This window comes from Elephantulus edwardii, unplaced genomic scaffold (assembly GCF_000299155.1).
Source record: "Elephantulus edwardii isolate Elephantulus edwardi_28Jun2011 unplaced genomic scaffold, EleEdw1.0 scaffold00108, whole genome shotgun sequence".
NCBI classification, from domain to species: domain Eukaryota; kingdom Metazoa; phylum Chordata; class Mammalia; order Macroscelidea; family Macroscelididae; genus Elephantulus; species Elephantulus edwardii.
The window spans coordinates 10,138,360-10,161,781 of NW_006399858.1; the positions used below are offsets into that span (position 1 = coordinate 10,138,360).

A 23,422-nucleotide genomic window follows, 5' to 3' on the forward strand; every position below is an offset into this window, starting at 1 on the left:
AGTAGAGTGCTCAAGGTAGAAACTCTTTACTGATAATTAATATTAATGGGATGCTGGTTTAATATTTAAGGTTTAAGATTATGAGTTGAGATCAACTCATAGCTGATCCTGCAGCAGGCTTTCAGAGGCAAAAAGTCACACGGGAATTGACTACCTCTCCTTTTTCTGCAGAGAAACCAGCAATTCAAACCACTTGGTTTTGAGTTGAAAGCATAATGTTTGGTATTACTCCAGAGCAGCATTTACCAGTTTCATCCAGCATCAATGGATCAAAAAGTCTAAATTCCATGAGAATGTGAAAGTCTACCCTGAATTTCTCCCCTTTTGATCAGAATTTGTCAATAGGATCTTTAATAAAAATGTTTAGTAGTGGTAGCTAGGTATCTTTTGGTTTTCCTGCAAAAAATAGCCAGTTACTCTTACTAAATATTATTTTCAGAATTAATCCAGCTAGTCATTGATTAAATAATACCTAGATACCTACTATATGCCAATGACTTTGTTTGTGCCAGGTAGGGGAAAAAATACTAACAACAACCACCACCACAACCACTTTATCCTGTAGATGCAAAAACTAAAATTGTAAACAATTTTATTTCCTTGCTTATGGCATTGTAAAGGAAGGATGCCTAACATTTTGAAACTTAAATGCCAAATCTTTTAAATAAGGCTTCAGAGATAGGGTGCAGAGAAAGGCAAATACAAATACAAGTTAAAATTAGTTAGGATCTATAAAAGGGGAAAATTACTTGGGGTTTCTGGGTAATATGAACTGTTAAGTACCTGACTATTGGCTGAAAGGTTGCTAGTTCAAACTCAACCAATGGTACCTCAGAAAGTAGGCCTGGTAACCTGAAAAGCTGCCAGCTTGAAAACCCGATGGAGTGGCTCCAATCAACACACATGGGATTGCCATTAGTTCACAGTAACTAACAACATCAACATGGATAATTTAATTTTTAAAGTAATGTTAGCAGAAAAATATTTGTTATGAGTGTAAAGGATTTGTGGATAACTGGAAATAGATTATATAATTTTCATCCATTTCCAGAAAGAAAAGGATAAAAACCACTTGATAAAATTTGCACAAAATAGAAAGTGAAAACTAAGTTTAGACAAATATCTTTTATTTAGCTTTTGCTGTTTGAGAAATGTAATGTGAATGTAAACATTTTCATGTATTCATTTTCTTGTCTTTTCTTTACAAGGTTTAGAACCTTACATATATCAGAAAATAAAAAGTAGAGAAATTGAACGGCATGCTGTGCAAGTCAGTGATTACTTACAGCAATCTCAAGAGGTAAAACCATTTTATGTGATGACAATTTTTTTGAACAGCACTCATGCACTTCATTGACTTTCACTTTTTAAAAAAAATTAGCTTATGTTTCTTTTTTATGATCATTAAACTTCGATCTTGACTTCAAAGCTATCCACTGAATTTCTGCTATAATTTTTTTTTCAACCCCCTACATTATTTTTTCCTAGCTCTTATAAAAATTATAAACATCCACTCAGTGATTTATTCTGGGGATGTTTGGTTTGGGATGATAGAGTAAAAGGTATCAGCACTTTTCCAATTCTGATACTATTTGATTTTTCATTCTGTGTAGTCATACCATCTATCATGACTTGATTTCATAGGTGTCATTCACCTTGTGAAAAGCACAATCTGATTAGTATAAGACATCTAATTTTGGAATTTATGTATTATCTATATGAACTTTGAAGTGATATTTCCATTGAAAACCTCAGAGGGTCTTGGAGTATAATCTGTGAAAGATATTAAAAATCAAATGTAAGCCTTCTTGAAGGTAATTGAAGACAGGGATCGATTCTGAAATCTTAAGTCCAGAATTATATTAGGTAATAAATCTAACATAGTTAGCTAACTCTAGTTTATAAATCTAGAGCATTCAGGTGGCTTAGTCCGTAGGAAATTATACTCCTGGTCCAAACTCTGGCAGTTCAAAGCCGCCTGTGACTCCAAGGGAGCAAGATAGACCATCTTCTTGAAAACCCACTGGAAGGTCAGCCATGAGTCCGTTCTGACTTGATGGCAATCAATTTAGTTAGTGGTTTGGTTTATTTATTTATTTTTAAATCTGCTGTTTCTTTAAAATGAGGCTTGTTGATAAGTCCAAACAAAAATAACAGCCAGAAAATTCCTAAACTAAAGCTCAGAGTGGGTTGTTGTTTTGTTATTATTAGGTGCTGCCCTAGTCAACAACTCGTAACAACCCGATGAACAGCATATGTGAACCTTGCCTTATCATGATCCTCAAGATCTCTGATGTGCTGGTTATAGTCACTGTATCGAACCATCTTGGGTGTCTTCTCTTTTTCTGACCCTCCACCTTTTCCAGCATGATGTCTTCTTCCAAGGGTTTTCCCTCTTGACAACATACATTTCCTCTAAGACAGACTTTATATGTTCTTTTTCACAGTAAATGGAATATTTTGTACTCTTTGCCAACATTGCAATTTAAAGATAGTGATTCTTCTGTTATCTTAATTCACATTCAACTTTCAGATACATAGGCAGCAGTTGACCACACCCTCCATGACTTGGATCAGGTACTCCCTAATCTTTAAAGTGATAACTTTGCTCTTTAGTACATTGGAAGTGGTCCTTAAGGGTAGATTTTCTCAATGCAGCAGAATTGCATCTTTTGAATTCTTGACTACTGTTACTATGGGTGTTGAGTGTGGATCCAGGTAAAATGAAGTCATTGACAAAATCAGTCTTTTCCCCATCTATCATGATGTTGTCTATTGGTTCAGTGGTGAAGATTTTTATTTTCTTGATGTTGAAATGTAATCCATACAGATCTTCTGCTGCGAGTGCTTCAAGTCGTCCTTGCATTCAGCAAGTAAGGTTGTGCCATCTGCATAAGACAAGTTGTTAATGAGTTTCCCTCCAATCCTATTGCCACATTCTTCTTTATTCATATAATCTCTCTTCTAGAATGATTTGCTCAGCGTTGAATAGGTATGGAGAAATGATAAAACTCTCACACACATCTTTCTTGCTTTTAACTGTACAGTGTCCCTTGATCTGTTTGACAATAACTTCTTGGTTTCTTGGTTTTATATATAGGTTTTGCATGTGCACAATTAAGTGTTCTGGAATTTTCATTTTTCTCAGTGTTATAATCTGTTATGACTCACAGTATCAAATATAAATTTTCTTTTTTTTAAGAGGGATCTCAGCTCTTATTAGGTCAGCAGAAAAGTTACTGACAAGATCTGAGATGTGATGATGGAGATGTGCCCCAGGATCGCTGTTCAAATGTCCTTGATCAGTCAATAAAACACATTTTATTATAGTATTCTCTACTTTCAGCCATGATCCATCTGACACCAGAAATGATACATGGGTGCCATGGTCTCTTCTCAATCTGTCTTGAATTTCTGGCAATTCCCTATTCCAGCCACTAATTAATAATCTTGGAAGCAGGAGTGGCATCCAATTCCTAAACAAGATGCCTCCAGAGACTATGAACTTTGATAAATATGGATAGGTAGAGAAAGCCTTCAGGGCTTTTGTTCATAGGGTCGCCGTGAGTTGTGCTTGACTCAAAGGCAATTCACAACAACAACAGCAACAGTTAATAATCTTCAACAAAATTTTGCTTGAGTGTGATATTAATAATATTGCTTGATGCATTGTTGGATCACATTTTTGGGGGAAGGGAAAAAATGATGATCTCTTCCAGTCAGATGGCTGTGTATCTGTGTTCCAGATTTCTTGGCATGGTCTAGTGGGGATGTCTAGAGCTGCATCTCACTGATTCCTGGGGACTTATTTTTTGTTCATGCCTTCTCGGCGTCTTGAACTGCTTCATTCCTGGCCATTAGTTCTGGATCATATACTACGTCCTGAAATGGTTCATTGTGGACCGGTTCGTTTTGGTACAGTGACTATGTGTATTCTTTTCATCTTTATTTTTTTCATGTTTCTTGCACAATTGAAGATATTGCCCTTCAGTTTTATATATTTTTTTCTATATTTTATTAATTTTCATAAACATTTACAGAGATTTTGGGTTTCCATTCATTCATTGTTGCACTATTCTCTCTACCCTCTTCCCAGTTTGTTCTTGTCCAAATGCCACAGTGCTTGTCAAAGCCAGTTCTGATTAATCTTCTTTGTCAGTGTGTCCTTTGCCATTCCCTATCACTCCTCCCTGAGAGAGACTTCACCCTGAGTCATAAGGAAAAGAGGATGGCGTATTCTCTTAGCTACTTCCTGCTGAAAAGGGACGCTGTGGGTTTCAGGGTGAAGATCTTCTCTCACTACTCTAAAGGGCCCCTTTGGCAGTAGGAAACACATAGACTATTATGGAGATTGATTTTGGGATTTAGATGCACTCTTATTGATTGTGCTTGGCCGTACATGTTCATATCCTTGAAGATGTATCATGGGGGTGTTGCAACCTAGAAGACACAAATTTGACTAACAAGTTATAAGTACATGAGTCCAAAAATTATGGAAAAGTAAAAGAAAAGATTCTTTCATTGTTTTACAAACCACCATGTAGCCCTCGCTCTAGTCTCCTGTGATGACAGAAATACCTAGTTATATATCTCTTTTAAACAGTTTTCTCCCAGTTTTATATATTGAGGTTTGAATTTGTTTGTATTTTTATTCAGCTTCAGAAAAGCCAAGCATGTTTTCCCCTCTTGGTTTTCCAACTCTTTGCACATTGAGCTAGAAAATGTTTCTTTGTGTCCTTGGGCTGTTCTTAGAAATTTGTCCAGCTCTCTTACTTCACCATTTCTCCCCCTTTGTTTTGGTCTTTCTGTGTCCTATTGCAATTTTCAGAGTTTCTTCTAACATTTATTTTGGTTTTTTCTTTCTTCTCTGTCTTTGTACTAACCTTTTACTTTTTTAATTTAAAATTGATTATTATTATTATTAATTATTATTAATTTCAATGAGCATCTACAGAGATTTTGGAAACATTTGACTTTTTTTGTGGATAATATCCTGGAAGTAATTTTGCAACTCATCTGATCTTTGATCATAAGTGTTCAGGGCATCAAATCTATTTTTGAGATGGTTTTTATGTTCAGGTGGGGTAGATTTAAGGCCATATTTTGGTACTTGTGGACTTGTTTTACTTCCCATGAGCTTGAATTTGAACTTACACATGAATAATTGATGATCTGTTCCACAGTCAGCCCCTATCCTTGCTTTACTGATATTGAATTTTTCTATAGATGTAGTCAGTCTGATTCCTGTGTAGTCCACCAAGTGAGGTCAATTGGTATAGTTGTTATTTTATAAAAAGTATTTTAAATGAATAATTCATTGATTGTACAAAATTGTGTCTTGCCATTTCCAGTCTCATTTTTGTCACCATGTCTTTATTTTCCAACTAACAGCCCTTTTTCTTTGTTTCAACTTTTATATTTCAGTCATTCATTAATAAAGAAAATTTTTTAATAAGTATTAGTTGAATCTAATAGGAAATAGAATAAGGAACATGCCAAGAACATATTCTTCTTCTATGTAAAACTACCTTATTTTAAGTTGACTTTTAATATTTATCATTCCTATAAATTACAGCCATCAACAGAAATGTCAAACTACTGATGGTAAAACACGCTAATGTCGTTATCTTGTTACAATGTTGAACCAGGGTGGTTGTCTGTTGACTTTGATCTCTATCCTAACTTTCATGTCATTGACTGATTTCAGTTAACTTTTGCATATTTTACATTTCTTTTTCACTTAGTCCCATATAAGTGATTTTTTGGGGGAGGTTAAAAATCCATTACAAGATTGAAATCCATCTCTCATTGCTGTAGAGTTGGAACTGACTCCTAGTTGACCCTTCAGTGTGTTTCTGCGGCTGTAAATGGCATGTGAGACGATTGCCTCCATTTTTCTTGAGAGAGGCTGATGGAGTCAAAATGCCAGCGAGTTGTTGTCTTTGAGTTAGCAGTGCAACCCCCTACCCACTAGCCTTCAACTCAATTCCTCTGTCTAGTCAGAACCGACTCATGGCTGATCCTCCAGTGTGTTTTGGGGCCTGTCAGATGCACCAGAAGAGACTGCATATCGTTCTCCTTCAAAGCAGCTGGTGCATTTGAACTGCCTGCCTTTGGACTGTTAACTCAGCTCCTTATCTACTTGGCTACCAGATCTCCCTTGGCCTTAAGTTGCCCGTGTATTGTGCTAATATTAGTCATCTTTCTGGCCTGGGTTTAGAATATAGATTAAAAGAGGAATACTGTGCTAGATGAAGAGGGGGAGGAATCTATCCTCTAGAGAATGTGTTTTGTGATGAGGTTACTGGAAGCTGGATGGGAGTTGGCCAGTTGTACATGTAATGACCTCTCCCTTCTGTTCAGGATCTGAGCAAAAGCTCTCGGTGGGATTCCAGGAGCACCACCCTCAGCAGGACCTCCCTGTGAGTATTCCAAAATGTTTCTCTTTAAGCATCTTTGACTTCTATTTTTAAACCTGACTGGAGCAAAGGATTAGTTTGTTCAGTAAAGGGAAAGGGATACATGTCAAAGAGCAATTATATTTTTCATGTATTAGCAAGAAAGAAAATAGAAATTTATTCTCCTGTTTCCTGTCTTTGGCAACAAAATCTTGCTTCTGTGCTTTTAAAGACTATGATGAAATGTACGCCACCACAACTTTACAGGGTCAAAAAAGTGGTGCCATGATTAGTGTCTCCTTTTTGATAGATAAAATAGTGAATTTGTGTTAGAGTGAAAATAAGTCTGCTTTACCTGGATAATAATACTTAGACTAAAGATCTGATTATATTTTCTTTTCTTCTAAAATAAGGTCCCCCCTTTATTTTATGAGGTTGAATTTTCTTATTTCTGTAAGGAGGGTGTTTCACTAATGTTCTAGTTATTTACCAAAATTATAGGATGGATGGAGTATGTGTGTGTGTGTGTGTGTGTGTGTGTGTGTGTGTGTAGAGAGAGAGAGAGAGAAAGAAAGAGAAAAGGCTAAGGGGAACTAATATGTTTGTGAACTTAAATAACATCCTGGAATGGCATTTGTTCAGAGAAGTAACAGTGAAGCACGAGGATACTAATTCCTAAGTTGGTAGTTCAAATTCACCCAGAGATGCCTTGGAATAAAAGCCTGGCAAACTACTTCCAAAATGTCTCAGTCATTGAAAGCCATGCAGAGCACCTTTCTCCTCTGACATGCATGGGCCACCAAACTTGGAATTGACACAATGACTACTGTTTGGATTTTGACTTACTGTTTTCTTAGTTTTATTTATCCGTAGAAGTAAATTTTGAAAACCAATCAAGCAAAGATTACGATTTTCTCTTTTTGGGTATTTTCTAGATTTTCCCAGTTACATCATCAAACTGACCATCCTTAGAGCTATGGCATTAGTCGGGAGGAGTATGGATTTAGAACTGTCTACAGAGTCCACATTTAGTTGGGTCACCTTTCATGAGAATAAGGACGAATATTAATTTCTTCCAGTTAGTCAGCCCAGCAGCTGCCCTCCAAATGCTGACAGACTCATGAACACATCCAGGGCTGTGTCTGTTATTTGAAATAATGTCAGTTGGTATTTCATCAATTTCTGAGGCCTTATTTTTTGCCAATGCTTTCAGTGCAACTTTAACTTTTCATTTCATTGCCCTTGACTTCTGCTTTTATTTTTTGCCCTGAAATTTTTCAGTGTTAAGCCAATTCTTTTTGATACAGTGACTGTATTCTTTCCATCTTCCTTTGATGTTTCTTCAAGATTTTATCAAGATAGTATCTCTCAGTATTGCAACTCATGGTTGAAGTTTTGTTTTTGTTTCTTTTTTAGTTCTTTCAACTTTAGAAATGCTGAGGGAATTCTTCCCTTTTCATTTGCCAACTCCAGCTCTTTGCTCATTTCATGATAATATTTTACTTTGTCCTTTCACATTACCCTTTGAAATCTTCTGTTCATCTCCTGCTTTGACATCTCTTCCCTTTGTTTTGGCTTCTCGTCACTGTAGTGCAATCTTCAGAGTCTCTTGACATTCATTTTGGTTTTGCTTGCTTAAAGGGAAGAGGACCTGAAATTCTTGCTACAGAAGATCAAAGACTATGGCCTTCAATATTGATTGCATCTCAACATCAAGACGACAATAGTCCTCATCAGCTGATAAACAACTTCATGATAGATGGAGAAAGGACTGAAATCATCAGCTCTTTCATCTTACTTGGATTCACAATCAAGAACCTTGGTACCAATAGTCAGGAGATTAGGAGGTGTATTGCATTGGGCAAGTCCACTGTCAGGGTCTTCTCCAAATTACTGAGGAACAGTGATGTTAGTTTGAAGACAGATGTTCTTAGGCCATGGTTTTTTCCATCACTTGTAATGCATCTGAGAGCCAGACAGTGAATAAAATGACAGAAGAATGTGTACTTTTGAATTGTGGTATTGGAGAAGAGTATGAAGAAATAGATATGTCTTGGAGAAAGTGCAGCCAGAATGCTTCTTGAAGACTAGGATGATGAAGCTTTATCTCACATACTTTGAACATGTTGTTAGGAAAGGCTATTCCTTGGAAAGTGGTATAATGTTTGGAAAGGTGGAGGGTCAGTGAAAAAGAGGAAAGACCTTTCAATGAAATGGATTGACACAATGACTGGCAATGGGGTCAGATATGTGAGAGATGATAAGGATGGCGCAGGACAGAACAGGGTTTAAATATGTTCATAGAGTTGCTAGGAGTTGTATTTGACCCAGTGGTACCTAACAACGACAACAACACTCTACAGAAGGGCTAATCGATACTGGCAAGCTAGAAGGTGACTTTCCATTGGTGGTAAGCTTCTATTTGAGATGGTCTTTCCTTTGGAGCTCCCACCATACCCTCCATGTGGGCCTTCAGACTCCAAGTGCACATGACTTTTCACCCAAAGGTTCAGTCGTTTGTGCTCATGCAGAATGGTGGGTTATTGCAGCATGAAATTAAACAATAGTTGTGATTGTACTTTCTTCCCTAAGGACCTTAAGTATTGGAGTTATTCTTTGAATGCATTTAACCACACTTGCCCATGGCCACGTGTGCACACTAGCAGGGAAAGGGAACGATTTAAACAGAGCTAATTTCAGCCCGTGAACATTTAGGGGCCACGTGGGCTAATGAAACTGATTTGTAGGCTTGTCCAGAGATATTCACAGACTCATTTGTAGGCATCTGCTTTGCATAGTTCAGGAACTCTTTCGTTTAATTCATCCAGAGCAACTCAAACACTGTCAGATCTTGTATATATTGTCTGATTACATAGCTAATTAAAGAAAACAACTACTTTTAGTTAGCTTCCGGCATAGAGTATTTTTGTTTACTCCCATGACTATCTGGTGCACATTTTACTGTGGAAATAACTGTAGGATGGTAAGTTATTTAACGATAGAGACGGTGGGCGTATGTAACTGATACTTAGCTTTCTAAGATTTTGACGTGTGAATTCTATTAAGGAGCTTCAGTAGCATAGTGATTAAGTTCTCAGTCCCCCCAGCCCCTCTGCTTCTGTAAAGATTACAACATTACAAACCCACGGGGCAGTTCTATTCTGTCCTGTAGGGTGGCTGTGAATTGGAACTGACTTAACACCAACAGGATTTTTGTTGTTGCTTAGGTGTCATCCCACATGATAGAACAAAACCACTCCCTTGGGTTTTTTAGGTTGTAGTTTTCACAGAGACAGATCACCAGGTTTTTTTTTAGTCCAAAGAGTTGCTGGGAAGGTTTGAACTGCTAACCTTTCAGTTAGTAACCTAGTGCTTAACTGTTGTGCAACCAGGGCTTGTTAGATATACAGTTGCTGCTGCTCTTCCACATTATTCCTTTCTCTGATCATTGAAGACCTTAAAGTGTGATTTAAACTATTTTCTTTTCAAACAGGTTGAGAAGTTCAGATGGAGTTGATAGTAAGTTGTTGGATTTTTTAATAATTTAAAGCTTCCATTTTTTTTACTCTTACTAATTAGGCGCTTCACTGTGTCTGCCTGAGCTTTTTATAGATTTGTAAATTCTGTTTATGATTTTTGTTTACAAAGTAGAGAGAGTGCTGGTGGCTCAGTCTGTCAGGAGTTGTGCAGTGTACCTCAAGGCAGCTTGTTTGAATCCACCGTTATGTCTGAGGGAGAAGGAGGGGCAGTTTCTTCCCATGGGATTTGGTTAGTAGTTTCTGAAAACCCACTTGAGGATCAGCTGTGAGTTAACTCTGACGTAAAAGCAAGTACGTTGTGGCATACGAAGTAGAAAGCTCAGTAAAAAGGTAGAAAATTTAATATCTTTTTTAAATTTTTTTTTGAAAATTTGATATCTTTATCTAGATGAATCAAGATTGTTGTTTGGTTTTAAAAAATTTAAGTTATTTCTGTTTTATTGTGATTTCATAGTTCTTTTCCTAGGTAAGGGTATGGCCACTGAATTAATTTCCACTATATTACAACTCAATCATTTGTTTACACATGGCTCGTTCTGAGCCATTCTTGAGATCCTATGTAGATGCCTTCTTTTGCATAGTTTTAATAGAACTCAGTGCCCAGCATGCCTCAGTAGAGATCTACGCCATGTAGGACAGCTCCCAGGTTAGGTCCTTATAGAAGCTACTCTCAAACATCTTCAGTCTCCAAGCTCCTTTCCTTATTTGATGTTCTTCACTCATTTGATGCATAAGTGGCACCTTTTCCTTCTAGGATCCTGTTCGATCCCACTCTTCCAGGTTTTCATTTCATGACCTTGTTTGCAGTTGATTTGTTCTCAGACTATGTCGATACTATTATTAAAATATTCTTGATTTTATTTGGCTTTCAAATTCCCTCGCTTTTCTGCCACACCTATCACCTCAAGAAGCTCTGGTGCCCTATTGGTAAGGAGTTGCGATGCAAACCCAAAGGCTTGTGGTTGAATCCTCTAGCAGCTCCATGGTAGAAGAATCGACAGTCTCCTTCTGTGCAATTTACTGCCTCTGAAAACCCACTGGAGGATCAGCTAGGAGTAGGTCCTGGGTTGACCACACATAACAACATCCCTCACCCTAAATGAATTGAATGAGCTGGTCTTCAGCTGGCTGCCCATCATTTCTGTCGCCACCACTCCACTGAGACTCCACTGCCCTGGAAATGGGGTGCCTTCTTTTCAGTCTCATCTAACTTGTGGCATTTTATCCTGATCATTTGACTCTTTTTTTGTTTGTTTTTGTGAGCCTCTTCTTCCATGGTTGGCTTTTTTTTTTGGTTGCCTGGCTCTTGGTCACTTTGCCTGCCTGTCTTTCCTTTACCCAAGCTGGGAATCTCAGTCACTTCACATCCTCTTCCAATCCAGCCAGCCCCATTTTGCGGCCAGTCTCCCCTAACTGCAGTCTGCCCTCAAGCATCTTTGGAAGCTTTCTGTTTTGCTCTATGCCACAGTTCCTGGGAGGCCCTTCTTTCCACATCACCATGAAATCAAGTCCACAAATTGTCCACAAGCCTTCATGGACCCACTCCCCAAACTCTCTGACCCCATTTCCTCTCCACTCACATCATTTGCCTGGCTACCTGTTTTTTAATTCCACTCAAACTCAATGTCATACAGTTGTAATCAGCTCATAACTGACCCACTAGTAGGTTTTCTGAGGCTGTACATTGCACAGAAGGAAATTCCCTACATTTCCCCCTTTGAGCCATTGGTGGATTCGAACTTTCAAAGGGTCACAACCTTTCAGTTGAGAGCATCACAACCTATGTGCCATACCACCAGAATTCCCTATGCATTACATATCTTATAGTTTGCAATCTTTCTCTCTAGTATATCTTTTTTTCCACTAGAGTAGATTTGATATCCTTAGTACATCTCATCATGCCTAGCAAGAGCCATTAGTGGAATTGAAATACTTTAAAAAAATTTTTTAAGAGAATCAGCCTTTCCTGCTGATCTTACTTTTTACCAGGCACCCCCATAGGAGGTGATTCTTGTTCCTTTACTCATCCAGCAACAAGAAGCCGGAGAGATTTGTAAAATTAGGCTCATTATGGTGCTTACTCTGTGAGGTATAAAGCAGTTGCCACCATGAGACTGAAACTCTCTGCTTTAATTTTGCTTTTATCAAATGGCAAAACTGATGCGGAGGGTTTCTCTGAAGCCTTATAATTTAGGGCTTGAGCAGAGAGAAGAGAACCAGTTAAACTTGGAGGAGATGTTCCCAACACGTAGTGCCCTGTAACCAAGCAAATCCCTAGGTGGTGGATTACCCACACTTTCCTTTGTTCCTGGTAATATGACTTAATGTGTTGTCATAATTTCCACATTATTTTAGGTCAGTAAAGGAGTCTGTGAATAACTTGGTATTAATAATGTCTTTATATGGATACAGTATTTTGGTAGGGAGCTTGGAGGATTGTGCTTTGGAGATGTCATGAAGTGTGATGGGCAGCTGAGCGCCTTCTGCAACCCAGAGGTGTAATTGGTTCAGAGGAAATACATCTTTGAGGCTAATATTACCTGTCTTTCCTCAATTCCCTGTATAAATATGTTTGGAGATATTACATTGATGATTGGAAGCTGTCAGGATACCATGAGCAATAATGTGGTTAAAGAATATTAGGCAATCTTTTTTTGAATACTGAGAAACCATTCTGATTAACCTGTTCAATAATAACTTTGAAAGCAATATATTCATAAGCATGTATTTATCTCGAGCCAAGTAATTAAAATGCCAATCTTCTCTATAATTTCAGAAATCTCAGCCTCCTTAAAAAGCCCCCCAGAGCCTCACCATCATTATTCAGGTAGGATGCGTGTGCACATAGACATGTCAACTGAGCTAAACATCTGTGGGCCTGCTTTTGCAAACAGGTACATTGGTGAGCTCTCCAAGATTGCTCTGGCTCCCCCTTGAAGAGTTGTGGTTCATGATCTGAGAAGAACATTTCAATTTCTTACCTTGCCACAGATTGGGAAAAATGAGTTACTAGGATTTAAGAGAACTTGGGTGTGGGTTTTTGATGTTTTGGGTTTTTAAAAAAATGTTTTTATTGAGCATGTTCTAAATGGGGCAGGAGAAGGATGATCCTAGGACCCAACAAATCCTTGCAAATGCAAAGCCAGCACCAAACCAGAGCTCTCAGCATTTTAGGTTGGGGAAGACACAGGCCTGAAATCAGTTCCTTAAAGGGATTTTAACCCTCTCTGGGCTCTTTGTGAACTTGACTCCTGAATTAATGCCAACCCCATAGAGTAAGATCAACAAAGACACTTTACAAAGACATTATTAAACAAAGATGTCAAGGGCTTTGACTCTCTTAAGCAACATCACTTTACAGTGCTTCAGTTGTCTTGCTTTCAAAGTGGGAATAATTGGACTTGCCCTTTCTGAGGAGCAGTCTGCCAAAGGACTAGTTGAGAATTAAGAGGAAAACACTTTGAAATGCAAAGTAATATAACAACTAACTGGACTCATGCCATGGGGTGGTGTCTAAGGAGTCCTTGATCTCAACACTGGGTAGACAATACATGGCAAGTATTCCACACAATCTAAGGTTCACTGCCTGCATAAAAGTTTATTGGTTCTATCATTAGTATTATTAGTATATTAAGGTCATTTGGTTAGGATCTAGCAATAGATTATACTGGATTCTCCTTAGTAGTGAAAAAACATTTCTGTAGTTTCCTGATTCCTCACTCTCCATTACTAGCTCCTATATCCCTGTCCCCAGCACAGCAGTGATCTATTATTTTGATTCTACCTGTCAGCATAAGAAAGTCTGTACTGAGGAGTGCTGTAACTCCTGCTTGCTCTGATCTACTATGATAGAGCTCTTAACGCAGACTGTAGATCACTTGCTTCTAATTAAAATTGTTGTTCAGCTCTCTTTGGGATATGAATGTGAACTGTGCACAGTTAACAGCAGAGGTCCCCATAGTCCACTGTGTATTAGATTTCCTCTGGAAAATGGAAAGCCGAGAACGAAGACCGCAGATTAAAATGCCATTTAAAAGAGAGTCCCACATATGCATGGATTAATATAGATTTGGTTCTTAGGAGAATAGAGGTGATAATCCTGCTTCAGACTGTGTTATATAATCTCAAATAATCTGTTCCTGTGTACGGCATAAAAAAATCATCAAAAGCATCAAAATACTATTTTTAAATTACATTTTAGATACTGTTATCAAAACACATAAAAATAAAGGATCTGTGATGTGAAACAGTTTCATGCTATCTGAATATATTGATATTAATGAGGCTTTTTATAAATGTAACCAATTGGTACATACTTACAATAGTATATCTGTGTGTGTGTGTGTGTGTGTGTGTGTGTGTGTGTGTGTGTGATGTATGTATGTAGAGGGGGTGTGTATGTGTGTAACAAAAAAAATTGCCATTTCCATTAATGACATTCATCGTGTTGTGCAATCAGAGTGACTGCCTGTTTCCAGTTTTTTCCATGACCCTTAAGTAAATCTGTTTTTGTTTGCAGCCATTGAAAGGAACAATTTAATGAGGCTTTCTCAGACCATACCATTTACACCAATCCAACTGTTTGGTGAGTGCCATTTCTGTCTTCTTGTGGGTGTGCCAAGATAGTCATAATAACATCTAAGCAAATCAAAGAGAAGCCTCATTTGCATCATTGGAGTTTAATTTTTTATTTTGATGGTGGTTATAGTTTAGAGCAACCCATTTCCTAAAATGGGAACTCTTGTTAACCACATGGTCAGCATCTACAGTGAGAATCTAACACTGTGGGGATGGGACCTCTCCCGAGCAGCTGCTGGGAAGAACGCGGTGATGTTGCACCTGGCATTCATTGACTCAAGACTGGAAGTAAGTTGGAAAGAAAGGGACAATCCACCCGTGCATAATATTCACAGAAGGAAGCGATCAATGTCAACATGGTAGAAGCCAATACGCGTCCGAAGAGAAATGCTTTGTATATTATTTCTCATTTGTTTGTTTTGTTTCATGTCTACTAATTGCTCTTAGCTAAGAAAGAAAATGTCATTTATAAAGGCTGTAATAGTAAAGGAAAAGAAGTTCTCATTAATCCAGGCTTCTACATTGTGGGGTAGAGGTGGTCACTGTTCACTACAGATTGTTAAGTAAACACAAGTGAACCTGTGTCTACCTTGTTCACTGGATAGCCCATCTCTGTCAGGGATTAAAAATTTGAAAAGATGCTTTGATTCTGCAAGAAGGTGATGTGGGATTGGGAAAGGGGAAGATACCAGTTGTACCTAGAAGCAGAATCTTTGATGTGGTGGAAAAAAACCCTGTGAAACTGTTCACTACAGAGGAGTCAGTAAACACAAGCAAACCTACACTTTCCTTGCTTGTTGGGCAGTGCAGCCCTGCTACCAGAGGTTCTCGGCCCACAGTATTAAACATGAGCTGATTGGCACTCTAATAAGGGTTTCTTTGCTGCTTTAGCTCTTCATTCCCTCATACTGTTTACACACGGCCAGATCCAATTGGCTTCTGAAGGTCTTTAATATAGATGTCATGCGACACTTTTTTTTAAATAAAATTTTTATTTTATACTTGTTTACTTACAAAGTTCATACACATTGTTTTTGACTCCAGATCTTTCCCCTTTCCTTTACCCACCCCTCCCTCTACACATCAAGTTGTGAAACCTTATGATTAAGCCTTCACTCCTCTACTTCCCTGTCCCCACTTTGTCCTCATCCACGTTCTACAATGATACTTTTAACTATAACTTTTTTAAAAAAAAATCTTTGTCATTTAACTGGCTGCCAAGAAATGTTACTGAGCATGCTGTTGTTAGCTGCCATCGAGTCAGCCCTGCCTCATGAGAACACAGTGCAGAGTGGGTGCCCCTGTGATCCACAGGGCTTTCATTGGCTGGCTTTTCACCAGGCCTTTCGTCTTAGCTTTTGTTGGTCTGGAGTTGCTGCTGAAATCCATTTGGCATCATAACAACATACACACTTTCTCATAGATGGGTGGTGACTGTGTTTGAGGTGCATTAACTGAGAACTCAACCTGGGTCTCCTCTTGGAAGAGAATTCTGTCACTAAATGACTGCTGTTTCTGACTATGTAGTTTGGGGGTATATGTTTTTATATGAAGTAAAATGCAAAAGGAAATGAAAGGAATTTTTTTTAAAAAAAAACACAACAAACATAACAGAGATCATAAAAAGCCATGTGATGCCAGGTATTAGAAGATTAAACACAACTCCACAGAAGCTGTGTATATGTTATTGTATTAGGTATAGCATAAGCTAAATAGTAAGAATTTCTCCTTGTTCAATAGCCTAAAAGTAGACGCTGTATAGCAATTGAAAAGCACTTTGTACTCAAAGTCTTTTCAGTAGGATTGAGTTTGTATATAAGGCACATATTTAATCTTTACAACAGCATGAGGTAAGCATTATGTTTAGTCCCATTTTACTGATGAGGAAATTGAGGCTTGAAATAACTTGTCCAAAGGCAAAAAAGCTGAAAAGAGAGGATGGAAATAAGACCTTGGAAATATGTAATTCTGAGTTAAATCATATATTTTCAATAGATGATTCTTAAATTCACTTCCAAACGGGCAAAAAACTCTTTTTATCTATAAAGCATAATTATACATGCACTTTATGAAGGGATACACAGTTTGTCTGTGGTATTAATATTTCATTAAGGGGAACAATTGAGACCAAAAAAAAGTCTGAATAGGTTACTTCAGTAACAATTCACTGAGTTGGATACTCCTGTGGGCTTCCAGAGGCTGTAAATTGCAGCGGAAGGTGATTGCTCCTTTTTACCGAGCACAACAGCCAGTGGATTCCAACTACCTGCCTTTGGATGGACAGTGCAACTCCTTACCCATGAGGCCACCAGAGTTCTTGGATAGGTTATGTAGGGAAATTATGATGAGCATTCTAGAAGGATTTCTTTAATGAAAGCAATACTATCCTCTGCTATTGTGATTGTATTGTTGCCTATATTTGTCCAGCAAGAATAACTTCTTCTTGTATATCCCTCGATGCATTGTCTTGTCAGTTCGTGTCCTTATTTTGCTTTAGTTATTGCATAGGTTTGATTCCCATTCTCCTCTGCTTGCTTGAACAACTGAACTGGCTCTGATAGAATGTTTAGGCTGGCCATGATTTTCCAGACACGGTCATCTCACTTAACCCATCATCTTCACTTCTTTTCGCAGCTGGAGAAGAAGTGACTGTCTACAGGCTTGAAGAGAGTTCCCCTTTGAACCTTGATAAAAGCATGTCTTCTTGGTCCCAGCGTGGGAGAGTGGCCATGATCCAGGTGTTGTCTCGAGAAGAGATGGATGGTGGCCTCCGCAAAGCCATGAAGGTCATCAGCACCTGGTCTGAGGATGATGTTCTCAAGCCGGGGCAGGTTTTCATTGTGAAGTCCTTTCTTCCGGAGGTTGTTCAGACGTGGCATAAAATCTTCCGGGAGAGTACTGTGCTCCATCTATGCCTTCGGGTAAGCCTGAAACTCAGAGCATTGGACCAGAGATAGGTAGGTCAGAGAAGAAGAGTTGACTTTCCTGATTAAGGCTTTTATCCTCACAGCAAAGGGCAGCCTATCATTTCTTAGACGTGCTGAGTTCTGTTATGTGTGTGTGTGTGTGTGTGTGTGTGAGACATTTGGTTTTTAGGGTGGAATATAGTGAGGACTGAAGAAGGCTGAAATCCTAGTTGGGAAACCATTAGTAATTTATGTTCATTAATTAGTAGACATTTGATAATAATATTTATTCATGAATTCTCCTGCAGGAAATCCAGCAACAAAGAGCAGCTCAAAAACTGATCTATACCTTCAACCAAGTGAAACCACAAGCGATTCCTTATATGCCAAGGTGAGAAAATTCTGGTGGCCGGCTCTTCTTTATTTTAAGTAGGAATTCCCATAAAACTTTTTTCAGCCTCATTATTATGCTGGTAGGTGTGGTAGAGCTGACTACATCTCACAGAGACTCCATGTATAAGAGATACAAACCTTGTGCGATCCTGTGTCTGCTTCACAGTCTCAGCCATATTCAAGCCCATTGTTGGATCAGAGCATCTCATTAGGGCCTTCCTTTTATAGAAAGAATATTTCAAGATGTGTCCTAGACTACAGTGCTGTCAGTGATAGGATAATATCCATACACATAGTTGGAGGACCTGTTAATACAAGTGTTATTCACATATATGCATCAACTGCTAAAGCTAAAGCTAAAGGAACTGAGGACTTCTCCTGACTTCCACAATCTGAAATGGTTTGAACAGGCAATTAAGGTGCACTCGTAATAATTGGTGGCTGGAATATAAAAATTGGAAACAAGGACTGATATTTGGAAAATACGGCTTTGATTAACAGAAATGAGGCCAGAAATCACTTAATAGAATTTTGTACAATTGATAATTTTTTTCATTCTAAATACCTTTTTTAGAAAGCATACATGTGACCTGCCAGCCTGATTAAATCATGAGACATACCTAGATTCACAAGGCAGTCAGTTCTTAGTGACTTTATTTTGTGTTATTCCTTTTTTAACTCTGGAGTATTATAGGGAACTAGATGTACCAGGAATACCTTGCCTAAATTAAATGAACTTACATGAGTGAAAAAGAGACATTCTGGGAGAGGCCATGGTTAACATTCAGTTATACTAGACAAATAGATCCTAGGTGTACTTACTAGATCCTAGGTGTAATATCCAGGAATATAATAGAAAAAAATTTCCATTTTAACCATAGTTTCTTCTCCAGTACTTTTTAGAAAATAGAAGTTATATAAGATTGAACTCTATTTCAACTTGACTGTTACAGTTCTATAAATTTACCAAGATGTTATATCTTGGTGCTGAGGACTTGCAGTAAGGTTTCCTTTTTTAGTTTATAAAGGAAGGAACTTTATAAAGCATGGCAAGAAAAGTTGTATCAGGTACCCATGGGAGAGTTGGTAAATTTCCTCAGAGAAAGGAAGGAGATAAGGATCTGAGAAACCCCTTCTAATCCTTTTCTTCTGTCTCTTTCCTAGAAAGGGTTAGTGCACATGCGTCCCAGCTACATCAGACTAGAGTTAGGTAACATTGCTTGCTCTTAACTGTTGGGTACTCGAAGTTAAACTTTTGATGCTTTGTGAGAATCAGTGGTCTCTTTTCCTTATCATAGATTCCTGGAAGTTTTCTTAATCTACTGCCATTCTGCTGACCAGTGGTTGACCATTGAAAAGTATATGACAGGAGAATTCCGCAAGTATAACAACAACAATGGTGATGAAATTGTCCCCAGCAATACTTTGGAAGAACTTATGTTGGCTTTCTCTCACTGGACCTATGAGTACACCCGAGGAGAGCTGCTGGTTTTAGATTTGCAAGGTAACTGTTGACATAGAACTTGGTGCAGCCAGCAGAAGGCAAAAAATAAAAGAAACATTAACTGGGAGAGGATTTCTTGATGCCATTGCCATATACATTTGGCCTCACAAAGCATGCTCATTCTTTCTTTACTCAGTATCATCTTTAAATGATTTCCTTTAGGAGAAACAGATTTGACAGTACGTATATTTGGCTTTATTATTTTTTTAATAGTAACCTTATTTATTTTTCCATTTTCTTTTTTAATTGTGATTTTTGTGAAATTTTACATATTGGTTTTCATTCATACAAAATTTCCTCCATATTCCTCCTCTAATTCACTTTGTGTTACTTGTCCTATTCTAGACTATTGTCATACTTATAATATCTAATTGTTCATTCCTTTCAAATTGTCCTTCCCTGCACCTATTCCAGTACAGTGTTCATTGTCTATTTTTTCTCTGCTCTCTCCATCCCCTACCATCCTATTGTTATAACAGTAGTCTTATGCACTGTTCTTGTTCTGTGAATGATATCTTTCACTTAGTATAATGTTTTCTAGACTCATCCATGCAGTATAGTGTTTTACTGGTTCTTTGTTTATAGTGATGTATAATATTCCATTGTGTAGATGTACCATGGTTTCTCTATCCACTAATTTCTTATGAGCACTTGGGCTACTTCCACTCCTTTGCTATTGTAAATAATAATGCAATAAACATGGCGGTGCATATGTCAGTTTGTGCCACAGCTCTGATTTCTTTGGGGTATATTCTTTGTAGTGTGATAGCTGAGTCAAATGATTTATCTGTTTTCAACATTTTGAGGAAACACCAGATTGCCTTCCACAGTGGTTGTACCATTTTACGTTTCCATCAGCAGTGTTGAGAGTTCTCATCTCTCTGCATCCACACCACCGTTTGTTGTTTGCTGTCCTATTGTTGCTGCATTGAGATGATATTTCACTGTTGTTTTGATTTCCATCTCTCTAATAGCTAGTGATTTTGAGCATGTTTTCATGTGTTTGTTGGCCATCTGACATTTTTCCTTGGTGAAGCATCTGTTCATATCTTCTGCTAATTTTGTGACCGAGTAATTGTCTTTTTCTTGTTGATGCGTTAGAGTATTCTATAAGCTTTAGTTATGAGTCCCTTATCAGATATAACAACATTGCCAAATATTTTTTCCCAGTCTGTGACCTTCCTTTTCATTATATTGGAGATGTTTTTGATGCACAAAAAAATTAAATTTTTGTTTATTTTTTAAACATTTTTTAATATTTTAATGAAAGTTTACAGAAAACTTGGTTTTCCATTCATTCATTCCATTCCCATATTGCTCCCTGCCCCTTCCCAATTTGCTTTTCTCTTTAAGAACATTCTTACACTGTTCCACAATTTCCTCCTACCCTCCCCCCTCACCCTCCAGTCCGCCTTTCTATGTGCCTCTCATTCTGGACTATTGTCATGCAAATAATATTATATAATATTTAGAAAATCCCATGCATCTATTTTATCCTTTTCTGGTTGTGAGGTTTTGGTTATGCTTGATAGTCTATTCATGCCATAGATTAGGGCTTCTAGATTTGTTTCTATTTCTTCTCTGACGATCATTATCATTTTGGATTTTACCCTAATTTCTCTGATCTACCCTGAGTTGTGTACTATCTCCATACCTTTTCAACCTGTATTCAGAGCAGATTATCTGAGAGGCTGGGCTCTATGAGGAGAAGCGTGGTGTTAGGATTGGTGGAAGATCTATTAACAGTCTACGTTATGCAGATGACACAACCCTGCTTGCTGAAACTGAGGAGGACCTCATGCACTTGCTGCAGAGGGTCAAGGACTGCAGCCTTCAGTATGGACTGAGGCTCAATGTCAAGAAGACAAAAATTCTCACCACTGAACCAATTGGTAGCATCAGGATGGATGGCGAAGAGACTGAGATTGTTCACAGCTTCAGTTTTCTCAGCTCCGCGGTCAACACTCTTGGCACCAGCAGCCAGGAAATAAAAAAAAAATGTATTGCGATGAGAAAGTGTGCTGTTAGGGACCTCTCTAAAGTACTCAAGAGCAGTAGTCTCTCTGGAGACTAAGGTGCGCCTGATACAGGCCATGGTCTTTGCAATCACTTGTTAAGCTTCAGAGAGTTGGACAATGACTAGAGAGGACAGAAGGAAAATTGATGCCTTTGAGCTGTGGTGCTGGAGAAGAGTATTGAATGTACCATGGACTGCCAAGAAAACAAACAGATTCATCCTGGAGAGGGTTAAACCAGGCTATTCCTTGGAGTCAAGGATTCTGGGGCTTCGTCTGACATACTTTGGACATGTGGTAAGGAGAGACAGGTGCTTGGAGAGGGGGACATCATGCTTGGTAGGGTGGAGGGACAGCGCAGGAGGGGAAGACCCTCTATGAGGTGGATTGATTCAGTGATTGGGGTAATTGGGATGGGTGTGTCAGAGGCAATGCGATTGGCACAGGATAGAGCAGGGTTTAGGGCTGTTGTACATAGGGTCACTATGAGTCACAAACGACTCAATGGCACATAACAGCAACAACAACAACAACCCTGAGTTGACATCATTGCTCTTTAGTACTTTAGAAAGATCCCTCACTGTAGATTTATCCAATGTCTTTTATTTCTTGATTGCTGTACCCTAGGGTGTTGAGAGTGGATCAAAAGAAGGTGAAATAGTTGACAATTCCAATCTTCCCTCCATCTATCATGATATGGCCTATTAGTCCCATAGTGAGAATTTTTTGTCTTCTTGACGTTGAAATTGAATCCATTTTGATCTTCTGTAGCAATCACTTCAAGTCCATTCCATGAGGTAATTGTACAAAAATTATGGAAATTTCTTAACCATAAACAAATATATTGTGCGAATGAGTTTCAGGGTAAAGGATATCTTAGAACCATAGTCTAGGGGAAGACATCAAGGTTGGCAAAACATAGTCTATAAACATAGTGTTCTGTATTGGTCTTTGTTATGTAGTAACTGAGGTCTGTAAAGCTTGATATTAGCCATGTAAGGTACAATTATTGACTTCTTCCTGTTTGGAGCAAATGAGAATGAAGAAAAAGATTATTAGTCTTAATGACTAAAGGACCTCAAGGACTTCACACTCCACAATGCTGAGACCAAAATTACTAGATGGTGCCCAGCTGACTGCTTAAAAATAAATCATAATAGAATGTCCTTGATAGCGTGGGGGGAAAATGTGGACAAAAATGAAACAAACAAATAAAAAACCAAAAAAACCAACCACAAAACAAACCAAACACATAAAAACCCAGGCTTTCTTTTATGGTGGAGACTATGGTGGAGGCTAGTAGACCCATGAAACTATGGTCCCTTAGTCTTCAATTCTGGAACTGAAATCACCTCCATGGCTTAACTTTCAGTTAACTAGTTGATAAACTGATACGGTGCTTAATCACAGTGAGAGGATTGCAGTACATAGAACAATCAACTATGTACTATCAGTAGGTGAATGACCCAGGAGCCTCCAAAGAAGATTAAAGAAATACATAGAATCACTGTACCAAAAAGAATTGAGTGACACTGAAGAACTTCAGGTAGTTACATATGAACAAGAGCCAATTGAACCAAAGGAAGATGCTCAAGCTGCATTTAAGACCCTAGGTGGGTGAGAGAGACCCCACAAAGTCACGAGATGCTGATTGACATGGTCAGCTAACAGATGCCATCTAGATATGCTCACCAGTCCATGCTAGGAAATTTGGAGGTTAGCTGCCTTGCCAACTGACTGGAAAAGACCAATATTTGTTTCCATTAACAAGAAAGGTTATCCAACAGAATGTGGAAATCATCAAACAATATCATTAATATTGTATACAAGCAACATATTGGTGAATATCATCTAATAATTACTGGAACAGGACATTGAGAGAACTGCCAGAAGTTCAAGTAGGATTTAGAAGAGGCTATGGCACCATTGCTGATGTCAGATGGATCCTGGCTGAAAGCAGAGAATACCAGAAGAATGTCTATCTGTGTTTTATTGACTATGCAAAGGTATTTGGTTGTGTGGACCATGACAAACCATAGATAATATTGAGTGGGAATCCCAGAACACTTATTTGTGTTCACAAAAAGTC

At 38.2% G+C, this 23,422-nt stretch overlaps 1 protein-coding gene across 1 annotated transcript in view; it reads left to right on the top strand.

Annotated features, from left to right (window-relative positions):
- The window catches only part of TRPM6 (transient receptor potential cation channel, subfamily M, member 6), a 202,255-nt gene that overhangs the window by 158,839 nt on the left and 19,994 nt on the right, over positions 1 to 23,422 (top strand). The window contains exons 29-36 of the mRNA XM_006892005.1: positions 1,209 to 1,300; positions 6,364 to 6,422; positions 9,892 to 9,917; positions 12,714 to 12,764; positions 14,457 to 14,522; positions 17,150 to 17,436; positions 17,730 to 17,812; positions 19,113 to 19,318. Coding sequence (XP_006892067.1) covers positions 1,209 to 1,300; positions 6,364 to 6,422; positions 9,892 to 9,917; positions 12,714 to 12,764; positions 14,457 to 14,522; positions 17,150 to 17,436; positions 17,730 to 17,812; positions 19,113 to 19,318 — 870 coding nt within the window. The remainder of the gene's footprint in view (positions 1 to 1,208; positions 1,301 to 6,363; positions 6,423 to 9,891; positions 9,918 to 12,713; positions 12,765 to 14,456; positions 14,523 to 17,149; positions 17,437 to 17,729; positions 17,813 to 19,112; positions 19,319 to 23,422) is intronic.